A 12,016-nucleotide genomic window follows, 5' to 3' on the forward strand; every position below is an offset into this window, starting at 1 on the left:
CCTTACACATCTTCATATAATAGTCATGTCTAAGCTCCCTTAGCAGAAGGGAGAGGGCAGTTTTGTTCTCGTGAAAGCAGAACACACTCCGACGAGTTTTAATGGAGTCTGTTCATCGAGCGTAGTGTGTGATGCAACAACCTGGATGCATTTTCTGTGCTCAGTGGTTTAGTTTAAAAGGTGGAATCTAAAGCTAAAATGGGAAGGCCGGTGTGCGTGTTCACCTGATTCCAGGCGCAATACAGCAAAACCCCCAGGTCCCTGTGTTCCTACAACTCCAGGAGAGCGACTGGATAGACTTCTCCCAATTAAAAATCATGCACATAGACACTGTTTTAAAATAGCTAGAGAGCCATGGTTCCCATGGGGGGGCAATTTAGCAACCCCCCCCCCCAAGGGTCATGTGGCCATGTCTGGAGACATTTTTGATGATCACAGCTGGGAGTGCTCCTGGCATCTCGAGAGTAGAGGCCAGAAATGCTGCTAGACGTCCTTCCACACTCAGGGCAGCATCCCTGAACAAGGAATGGTTCACTCCAGAGTAACAGTTGTGCCACAGTTCAGAAAATCTGCTTCAGAGAGAGCTACCCGCTCGTCTTCGCTTGGAACTCCCCCCGAAGTTTTCTCTTCATCTTTTGAGACGGCGATGGTCTGTCTGAATGTCATGTCCCCTCACAATTCTTGTGTTGAAATTGTCATGCCCAAGGTGATGGTAGGAGGAGGTGGGGGGGCCTTTCGGAGGTGACTCAGGCCACGAGGATCCTTCAGATGGGGTCAGTGCCCTTATACGGTGTGAAATCTGCGACCGGGAAGGGCCTCATATGACCAGGCTGGCACCGTGACCATGGACCGGGAAAAGGAAATTTCTGTCGTTTATAAGCTGCCCGGTCTGTGGTATTTTGTGACGGCAGTCCGAACAGACAAGGACAGGAACAAACGTGACGACTGAGATACGGCCGCAAAATACTCTGGACCAAATTAAACGGAATTAGGTTAATGAAGTATTTTACTAGCACCGGAAGATAGATGCACGTTGGCCCTGATTTCCTACTCGGACTTGCAGTTAAGATACTGAGGGGTGGGTGTGCAGGGCTGGATTACGTTAGAAGATTTCTCACTATTCTTCGGGGGACTACGTGCTCAGCAGGTGGTTACCACGGAATCATTCACACCAGCACAATGGCGCTCCTCCAAGAATGTATTTATTTACATGAAAACACCGTTTTATACAAATTGAAGACAAATCTTAAAGGGTTGGTCCAGGCAGGCCTTCCCCTTTCACTTTCTTTCACTGTCATAAATAAAATGTTTTAGACTGGTTAAAAGAAACTGAATCTGCCTCTCCTTCCACACTCCAAATGTTTAATGTCTCCAGTTACCCTTTAAAGAAAACTCTTGCCCAGGGTGATTTTATTTAATTTATTTATGTAATACAGTGTAGAAAGCTATCATGGTCATAAGCAATGATTCTGTACAATCATCCTGCGGAAAATTTTTTGGGAGAATTCCTGGTAATTTGAGACCAGCAGAGCACCCCCTCCCCCCACCCCCCCTCCCGTAAAAGTGCTTACAATGAACAGGGATTCTTTTCTTTATCAAAGATCCAAAGATACATGGACAAAAAAGTTTCAATTCTCAATGCCTAATGTGTGCACATAAAACAGGCACAAAGAAATAAATGTGTATCCTCATAATTCCTATATCACAAATCTAGCAGAAGCAGCAATCTGTACAGTAAAATGCAATCATGGAAAAAATTCTCTAGATCATTTGGAATACTTAGAAATGCTTAACTTTAAAATGCATAGTGATCAGGAAAAGAAGACTTTAGGCAAGAGAAGCAGCTACACTCCCACGTTCACACGAAGCATCCCCCATCGATTCTTAAAGCATATTTCAAGTAGGACTTAATTGGGTCACAAACCACAAGAATAATATACAACTGGCTAAGGGGCTACGTGATAAATAATCAGGAGAGAATCTATTCATGCACTAGTTTGATACAGCTAAGTTCTTTACAGTACACAAAACCATTAATAATGTAGAGACCAAAATGTAAAGAGAGAGAATACATTGCTGATTTGTATATTAATTCAAGTTCAGGCATCTACGTGTGTTACAGCACAGCTGTCGAAAGGCGATAATGAGTAAATAATAAAACAGGAGGGCTTGTTTCTTCCACATTATTCTATAAATGAACACCGATGGGTAGTGAAGCAATGGTTTTGCTGTCCGACTTCAGAGGCTGCTGTGGTGGGGGTCTAGTTCTGCATCTGCTCGAAGAACTTGTAAGTGGGATTTTCATAGCCATTCTGCTGCATCTTGGAGAGGTGGCGCTCCTCTGGAGTCACAGCAGCGTCAACCTGAAATGCAAGGGCGAGAAAAAATGAGTTTAAAAAAATCGATCTTTTACGAGTGCACACGTTGAACCGTAAAGGATAAGGAGCACGGTGCGCTTCCTTCCTTCCCAGTGACACCTCCGAGCAGGACACCTGCGCCCATCAGTTACGCAGATGCTCCATCTGACCACCAGGTGGCGCCTAAAACATTGCCAAGCTGGCTCTTCTCGCAAAGCGCTCCTTGGTTGCTCCCCCAGCTTAACAGTAACTGGATGCATGCAGCTCAGTAAATATTTTTTTTCTTCCCTGTTGGCTTGCTAAGGGACCAAAAGGCCACAATGGAAAACTGTTTTACTTGAAAGTGTGGTGGTAAGCTGGAAAAAAAAAAAATCCAAGAGCATCATGGAGAGTCAGCAAAGTATATTGGCAGACGCTTAAATAAATCCAGACTGCTGATTATCTTTCCACACTCATTTTAATTTGTCCCTGCTTTCACTAAATTTATTATGACAAGAGGTCTGAGAATCTTTTAATTAAAATGATGATCTACATGTATCAAAGGGGCCATGTGGCAAGGAAAAAAGGAAAAATAGTCAAAGAATATACTGTTTTAGACTATATATCTATAATTTTTTTTTAACTGACTACTAAGACTACAGAAGTATGTCCAGCTAAAGATTTACAAACAGCTCCTCTGTGTTGCTGTGCTCTAGGTCTGGGATCAGGCCAGCAGCTGGAAACCTGGCCGTCCCCCCCACCCCGCCCCGGGTCGCTGTGAGGACAGAGCTGGGAAGGGTATTTGCTCTCTGCACGGCCGGCAACGTGTGCTTAGCCCTGTCACGTGGGGAGTGGCTGTTCACGTACGGAGTATATTTGCTGTACCACTCACGCCGCACAGCAGAGAGAGGTACTGAACTCTTTGCTGAATGAGTGAAAACGGAGTTTCGTTATTCCGCCTCGGGAGCAGGGGCTGCAGTACCCCCTTCTCGCCAAGCCCGGGCAGCCGGGATGGGAAGCAGTGCAGCGCCCAGGCCGCCCACGACGTGCACGCTTCTCGGGCCCCAGCCACACGACGTTCCCGTTCCGCGGCCTGGTCAGAGATGCCTGCGTTCGGCGCCAAGACCTCATGCTGCTCCAAGGACAGGCCGGGGCGTCTCCCCCGAGAACAGAGCCTCCAACAAGCTCCCGCCACGTCCCCCCCCGGAGGACACTGCGCAAATGCCCGCTCCGCGCCACCGTCCTTGGGGGCATCACCACAGATGTTTTTCCTTTCCCTCTTCTTCCTCCGACCCGCTGTGTTGTCAACAAATGAGGTCACTGTGCTTTTTAATTGGCAATGGTGTCATTAGCCGCGGACTCATCAGTTCCAACGCCGTCGTGGACGAGGAGCACCGATAACGAGAGATTCCACCCACTCTCCGAGTGCGCGCGCCAGGAAACAGCCACAGGAACCCGGGCATCTTTTTGTTTCTGTGCCACCTTTTAACTGGTATTTCAAATAGTGCAAGATCCAGCGCAAAGCTGCCGTGTTTCCGAGTATAGAAAAAGTGCTGCGTGACCGTTAAAATATCCTGCTTGTCCGTCCTCCAGAAACACGTCAACCCTCGCGCTGGCTGTCCACGGTCATCTGCATTCGTCAAGGTCAGGGGAACACCTGGCAACTTCATCGTTTATCTCCTCTTCAAAGGCCAAAGCCAAACGCGTAAAACAGCCCTGCCAGAAATGGGAGGCAGAGGCCGGGGTGGAATGCGGGCGTCCGACTTTCCTGCCTTCTTGGCCCTTTTCCACCTGCTAATCCTCATTATCTTCTGCTGCCAGGAGGGCAGTCAAGCCTCGCCAGTCCTGCAGTGGGGAGGCTGAGCCCGCAGGCCTCAGAGGGCTCGGGAGCTTCGGGAGGGGGGATCATTTTTACAAAATGGTGCCACGGAGCTTGGGTTGTATCTCTTTATCCCGAGCCCCTTGAAAGCTCAAGGTGAAACACTGAGTACTCACATCCATGGATAAACCTACCACGAAAGGAAGAGCATCAGGTAAAGGGGCAGGCTTCCTCCCTGGCGGGGCTCAGCGATAGGTCCTTCAAGGCTAAGCGGCTGCCCTGGTGTGGGCGCCATGCGAGGGCCAGGCCAGTACGGTGCAGGCAGGGCCCTGGCATAAACACCCCAGTATTAAGGGAAGCTGGAGCCAGTGATGCCTATTCTGGAAGGAATGAGGGAACAAAGAAGTTGGGGACAGACTCCCCATCTGCCCACCAGGCAGGAACACCTACCACTTGCTGAGATGGAAACCCACATGCACACACCTGTGCATACGCCCCCCTCCTGAATTGCTGGATTCGACGCATCAATAACTGGTCCTAAGTCTTCATCTGCTCTAGGTACTGGGAGCTGTGTCTTCATGGGAGACCCCGGGCCCCTCTGTACTGCACTCGGGCTTGGCTTCAACCTTTAGCCCTTCACTACATCCACAGGAATTTACAGCTCAACTGTCAGGACGGCAGAGATGAAATTCTATCTGGGTCTCCTTAGTTTCTAGTTCCTCCGTATCATATGGTCTCTAGTGTGGGTGTGGTAAGCCAGTCAACTCCACATTTTAATTTTATTATGTAGAATACCCAGCAAGATGTGTGTTACTGGGTGTCCCTTTCATGCACGACACTGAGCTAGGCTGAACCAGAGTCCTGACCCCTAAGATATTCCATTTCAGGTCATCTGGGCGGAAAAGGAAAGAAGATAAACCCCAGTGACTTAATACATAATCACAACGGAGGGTAAGACTATCCAAGGAGCTTGTGCAACGGGAAGGAAAACAAAGCAAACTAACCAGGTTTTCAAGCTAGTCATTTACCCCACCTCTAACTGCCCCCCCCCCCCCCCGTGTTGGGTTTTGTGTTCAGTCGTGTCCATGTTCATTTTCTTAAGTGTAATTCCATCTCCTTCTAACTGGTTCACTTATGTTTGCTGCCTACGTTAAGTGATTGTTCAGGCAGGCAACGGATTCCTTTGCTATGCTTTCATCATCATTGATCCCTGATGCTTTTCTTGAACCTTCCAGTATCTCTTCCTGCTGTGTGCTTCCAGCCACAAGAGATTCTGGGTTCAGCCACACTTTCCTGTGCCTCTGCTTCCCGTTTAACCTGACCGTTCCGCCCAACTGCTCCACAGCACCCAGGTCAGTGGTGGCTAGGTACATCCATCCTGGTGGGTCAGCTTCTCGCCAGGAAGAAAGGACCCCCAGGACATGCTTTTATCATGTTATCAGTATGATGGCACATTCATCAGGGAAAGTCATATGCTGTAACTCCATAAAAAGCTAACTAGCAACTCTCTTTTTATTCAGATCATTAACCAGATGGCTGGGGGTGTGTGTGAAGGACTGGAGATTTCCGATGGTCCAGTTATTAGACCCGTGAGTGGAAAATATTTTTATACCCTATAATAGAGAGAATTTGTGCCACCCCCCCTAATTTTTGTTACGGAGATATATTTGGCATTAACGTTATGTAAATTAGGATGTACAACCTGTTAACTTGGTACATTTATACATTGTAATATGCTTGTCACTGTAGTGATAATTAGCACCTCTATCAGGTCAGAGAATTATCTGTTCTTATCCTTTCTTATTAGTGTTTGGAATAATTAAGTTCTAGCTTCTTAGCTAGTTTGATGATTACAATACAGTATTGGGGTCTATACGCATTATACTGGGCATTAGATCTCCAGGCCTCATTGACTATTTGCTGCCAGTTTGTACCCTTAAACCTCTGTCCGCTCCCCTCCAACCCCTTTGTTAAAGGTGAAGTCTCCATTTAGGAGGAGTGGTGGAAAGAGTGACAACATGCATTTTGGAATATCCAGTGTCCATCCACTTCCGTGTAGAAGAGTGCCATCTGGGGTCAGTGGACAGTGTAGGAGCTTGTTAAAGCAGGAGCAACTGGGATCAGTCAGCTGGCACTGGGACCCTCAGCCACCAGAGACGGTGGGGACCTGGGGGACATGGGAACAAAGGGCCGTCGTATCACAGCCTGACACATCAACAAAACACAGTCATCTCCTTGGGGAGCGTGGCCGGCTAATGGCTTACGGCGTGAACCTCTGGCCTTATGGCTAAGCAAACCATTACATCACTGTTTACTGCTTACTTTTAAAAACAAACTGGCAACTGCTAACGTCCAACTGGTAATAGCTCTATGAATAAAAATATTAGGCTTGCTTTCATCGCCATGTCTCTGCCCTCTCCTGCAGGACCCTTCCGCTCTGAGAAGGGAGGTCCCGGACACCGAGGCTTTCATCGTGTCTTCACGCACTGAGGGTGTGAAGCAGGACGGTATTCTGTCCTGACAGACGCAGGCCAGTCCAACTGGAAACGCTCATTTGCGTGGTCTCCGTGAGGCAGGGTTACTCACTAATGGAGCAGGTTAGCCAGAGCTGGGAATAAGCTTATTTCTGGGGACCTGAGTGTGAGAGCCTGCCGATGGGCAGAGAACGTCCGTCGGACGATCGCGTCCATTCGGGGTAGACGCCGCTCTGCTCTCGGAGACACGGTGCTCTGAAACCCCACGGCACCCGAAATCACCTGCGCCAGGTGAGACCACCTCGGTGCCTCCGTGGGCTGCAGCTCCTCGAGTCCACGTTCAACCACCCCAGCTAGACCACAACCTTCCCGAGGGCAGGGACGGCGGACGGCACCTCGGATGGAAGTTCTCGTCCGGCGCTGCCGTCTGCGGCTCAACACAGGACCGCACGCAGCGATGTTTCCGGAAAGGAGAGAAAGGAAGTCCTGGAGAGGGAGAAGGGGGTGGTTTCCAGGCTCTCGACAACACCTGCACTTTCAAGGAGGAGGAGGGGAGAAGAAATAAGGAAAAGAAACGCAATACGAGGAGGGCACTCACTCTGGAGAGGTTTCTAGATGCCCTCAAGTAGTGAGCGGAGTGGGTATCAAGAGCTGAATAGCTGTCCTCCCTACAGCTCTGCTCCTGCAAGGATGCCTCCTGGCTTCAAAATGAATTTATTTATTTATTTTTTCGGAATCTGTGTTAAAGTGTCAACTCACTCTCTGACATCCCAAACCCAAGGAGACTCTTCTTGGTGACTAACCACAAGAAACTTTTAACCTAGGCGCTGTAACGAGGCTTAAAAGGCAACAAGTTCTCAGGGCGCCTGGATGGCTCAGCAGGTTAAGTCTCGGACTCTTGGTTTCAGCTCAGGTCAGGGTCTTAGGGTCTTAAGATCAAGCCTCACCTCCAGCTCCGTGCTCACCACAGAGTCTGCTTGTCCCTCTCCCTCCTTCTGCCCTTCCCCCCACTCATGCTCTCTAAAATCAATAAATAAAATCTTAAAAAAATACAAAGGTAGCTAGTTCTCTTGTAGACAAGAGATACTATTTTCTACACTTCACACCGGTGACTGAAAGGAAAGAGGTCAATAATTCTCAAAAATGACTGCAGTGATTCTAAGCCCCTTTGGAAACTGCTTCCTTGGGTCTGGGGTGGCACCTTTTAAGTAAGTAGCTGGTGAGTCTCACAAGCATGGCAGAAAGTCCTCCAGAGAGACCTTGCTTGTCTGCCCAGCATCCCTGGGCTCTGTTATGGCTGAACTGTGTCTTCCCAAATTCATATGTTGAGGTCCTAACCCCCAGTGCCTCCCAATAGGGCTGTATTTGGAGACAGGGTCTTTAAAGTTTAATTACGGTTCAATGAGGTCATTGGGACAGACCCTAAGCCAACAATACTGGACAAACCAAACCCGCCGACACACTGATCTCAGACTTGTAGCTTCCAGGACTGTGAGGAAATACACTTCTGTTGTTCAAGCCACCCAGCTGGGGACGTTGCAATGGCAGCTCTAGCGAAGGAATACGGGCTCTCTGGACTCTCGCACCCCAAACAGGCACTTGACCCAATAAAAAGGAAGATGCTTCTTGGGTAGATTTGTCAGCCCGAGGCCCTTAAAACATACTGGTGACAGACAGCGACTGCACTTACAGTGCTGAGCACTGTGGCATAGAGAGTCGTCAAGTCACGTTGTTGTACACGTGAATCTAACAGAACATCGTATGTCCATTCTACTTCAATTAAAAACAAAAAAACTCCCATACAATATATTAAAGAAATGAAAAGGGGCTTTTTTTTTTAAACAAGTGAGCTTTTTTTAAAAAAATATTCAATTAATTAACATATAATGGGTTATTGGTTTCAGAGGTAGGGGTGTGTGATTCATCAGTCTTACATAACACCCAGTGCTCATTACATCCCGTGCCCTCCTTAATGCCCATCACCCATTACATAGCCCCCCCCCCGCCCCCCAGCAACCCTCAGTTTGTTTCAATGAGGTTTCTGGCTCGGCCATACGTTTAACTTATTTAACCTTTTCCTGCCCTTCTCTGCTCGAGAATGGTGGGGAGCACATTTCTTTGGGGTTAGGGAGAAGTTTGATTCACTGAAAATATCTGGACTTCTCTTTGGTGGAAGAAACAATGGATAGGATATGTGACAATTATTTGCACCTTGGCCCTACTTAGTTTGACAGTAGGTGAGCACTTCTGTCTGGGTCTGTTTTCTCATCTACAAAATAAAAAGATCAATTTGATCACTGAGATCTCTTTTAGCTCTAAAAATTCTAATCTCTCTCAAGATGTATTAATTCACTTTCTATAATAGTTTTCTAGAAAATTGCATATACTATGAGGATTCCCCCGCCATGGCCCAACACCAGAACTGCATTTTAAATGCACCTGGCTGGCTCAGTCAGTGGAACATGTGACTCTTGATCTTGGGATTGTGAGTTTGAGCCCCATGCTGGGTCCAGACATATTTAACAATAAAATCTTAAAAAAAATAAATGCTTAAGAACTTATCTGTAAATTTTATATTTCAGTATTTTGTATCACAGGTTTCAGAAGTCCTATTTCAATCTTGTAGCTACTCTGTCTTGTTGGGGTAACCCACGACCTCCGTGCTGTACACACTCATGTTAGTCACGTGTTGGCCCGTGGGACAAAATCTTGAAGCATCATCGTGCAGTAATTGTGACCGTCACTTGGTGAATCTTCTCCCCACCTCCAGTGTGACCGCACGAATCCCCGGAAATGAAGATATTTCCGGCAGAAGTGTAGGGTAACAGGTTGAACATCTGGACCAGCCTTGCAGGTTCTGCTCAGCTGTTTGGTATCATGTGATTTTCTGTGAAACTTTAAAGGTAAGACTCTTTCCTGCAAATTAGCATCAATTGCTACTACCTGGTTTTACTTATAAGTAAAAAAACAAACAAAAAACTAGGGAATAAATGGGTTTAGGTTTCTTTAGCTTTAGGATTTTTTGTTTTTGTTTTTTTTTTTTTTAAAGATTTTATTTATTTATTCATTCGACAGAGATAGAGACAGCCAGCGAGAGAGGGAACACAAGCAGGGGGAGTGGGAGAGGAAGAAGCAGGCTCCCAGCGGAAGAGCCTGATGTGGGGCTCAATCCCACAACGCTGGGATCACGCCCTGAGCCGAAGGCAGACGCTTAACCGCTGTGCCACCCAGGCGCCCCTAGCTTTAGGATTTTTTGAAGCAGACTTCTACCTTCCTTTTCATTTCTAACTTGTTGTAGTTTTTTTCTTTTCTTTTTCAATGTGTGAGGGTAATCACCATATCTTGAAGCCAGGAATCATCATTAGTATTATTTTGACATTTCAATACAAATTCTAAGAGGCCGAGGGAGCAGCGTACAACCCAATGCCTTGATCACAGTATTTCTAAGTCAGAATGAATGAAGACCAAAACAAGAAAACAGTTGCCAAACTTGAGCTTCATGTAGGAGTCTAGATTTTTTTTTCAAAGAAGAGATACTTAGATGATTCTTAGTTTAATGCCAAGCAAAATCTCCTGCGTAGTCTTTCTTTGACTCCTGCTTGCCAACACGCAGCCATGTTCACCTACCTCCACCACACCGTGATGAATGGACGTGTACTGCTTCTTCTTCAGCATCACCAAGGTGATGACGATCACTGTCGCTATGACAACACCGCCCACCATGAGTCCAATGATGGCACCTTTGTTTGAGCCCACATCTTCTGCAAAGAACACCTTGAAAACAAACCAAGAAAAAGGACATCAATTGCAGGATACAACTGGATAAGGCATGTGAAGAGTTTCAGTGTCTATCCTATGCTGTAAGTTTGAGTTGGTGGTCACTCTGTTATTTGGTGCCTACTTGGAAAAAAAAAATCACACATTCTACCTACTAACAATGACACCCGTAGTCTTACAGAATGATGTATAACATGTGTTTTCCCCAGTTCTGGGAAGTCTACTTTCCACCCATCACCCCAAGACCCTAGAAAGGCAAAAGAGTAGCCAAGAGAAACCTGAAACCCTCTGATCAGTGGAACATCTGGTGAGAGGTGGGGCGGGGAATCTACCAAAACCTAGAAAGGCACGGATCGTGATTTTGAAAAGAGGTTGGCTGGGAGACCTGATGTATGACCAGTCCGCCTCAGGTGCTTTTCAAACCCACAGATGTCCTAAGTTCCTTAGAGGGACACTAATACATAGGAATAAAGCATCTGAGACAAAGGAGAAAAAGACACTTGTTACCTACTTTTCGCCACGACCATTCAATAGGACAGTACTGAACCTCGAGAAGTATAATTCTTAAAAGAGTTGTTTCAAAGGGAAGAAGTAGTTGGTAATGAGATAAGAATTTTAGTGGTCACCCAGAACTCCCTGCTTGCTTACTGTTTTCTCCAGAAACCCAACTCTACCTGCTGTTTTATTCTTGCTGTTTGTTTGAATTGAACATAAACAAATTTTGGAAAACATTGTCAGAGATATTTATTCAGTCTGATAACTCTGCCACTCAGCATTCCTTCATGTTGTTGATAAAAGTCACTATTTCTCAACTTCATCTACCTAACTGGAATTATAAAAGCATGCTGCACCTTTTATAATCCTGTTACGTAAGGAGAAGACCACCTGGCCCAACTACTACTAACATATACCACATTTATTATAGAAATGAATGAAAACAGCTCCCTAAAGAATTCTCTCAGTCTAATCTCAACACAGGAAGAGGACCGATTTTCCACAGTGACAACGAACATCCTAGTGAAAAGACAATATAAAATACAGCAAATAGAGCCAATTTCTAAGAGTCTTACTCAGGGTATATCTGCAGCAAAATGAGAAACAGTTCATAATTATTCCCCTTTCTCAACAAATATGCTGGCTCAACATATTTATAAAAAGCAAATCATTAATTAGCTAATGATAAAAATGTGAGGTAATCAGGAATAAATGCAAGTCTGGACATCTTCCTATGCCTTTAAGAAAATACTGTAATTTTGTAATATTCATTGCACTAATTATAGTACATTATCTTATCAACTAGCTCAGTAGAGGGAGCTGATTCTCCTAATTGCTGCTGCTACCATTAGTCACTGTCTCATTACAGGACTTCGCGTAATTGTGGAGATGGGCTTGTATGACACGGGCTCCAGAAATGCAAGTCCGCACATTAATCTTCAGCTCTGTGCCCCACCAGCCCCCAACTCTTCAGTGGCTCCCCCCGAGTTTTTTAACCTCTTCGGCATCAGCCAGATCAAGAGTGCCCCAGATTTCATCATAATTGAGATGGGATTAACCTGCCAGCGAAAACCATGCTTCAAAAAACTGAAATGTTCTTGTACAAAAAGATTATG

At 46.2% G+C, this 12,016-nt stretch overlaps 1 protein-coding gene across 6 annotated transcripts in view; it reads right to left on the reverse strand.

Moving 5' to 3' along the window:
- Positions 1–1,185: 1,185 nt before the first annotated feature.
- The window catches only part of APP (amyloid beta precursor protein), a 256,039-nt gene continuing 245,208 nt past the window's right edge, over positions 1,186–12,016 (reverse strand). For all 6 annotated transcript variants that reach the window (XM_026518051.4, XM_026518205.4, XM_026518127.4 and 3 more), the window contains 2 exons: positions 10,257–10,403; positions 1,186–2,363 (listed from right to left, as the gene is read on the reverse strand). In XM_026518051.4, coding sequence (XP_026373836.1) covers positions 2,262–2,363; positions 10,257–10,403 — 249 coding nt within the window. In that variant the 3' untranslated portion in view covers positions 1,186–2,261. The remainder of the gene's footprint in view (positions 2,364–10,256; positions 10,404–12,016) is intronic.

The sequence above is a fragment of the Ursus arctos genome, unplaced genomic scaffold, assembly GCF_023065955.2.
Source record: "Ursus arctos isolate Adak ecotype North America unplaced genomic scaffold, UrsArc2.0 scaffold_4, whole genome shotgun sequence".
Lineage (NCBI taxonomy): Eukaryota > Metazoa > Chordata > Mammalia > Carnivora > Ursidae > Ursus > Ursus arctos.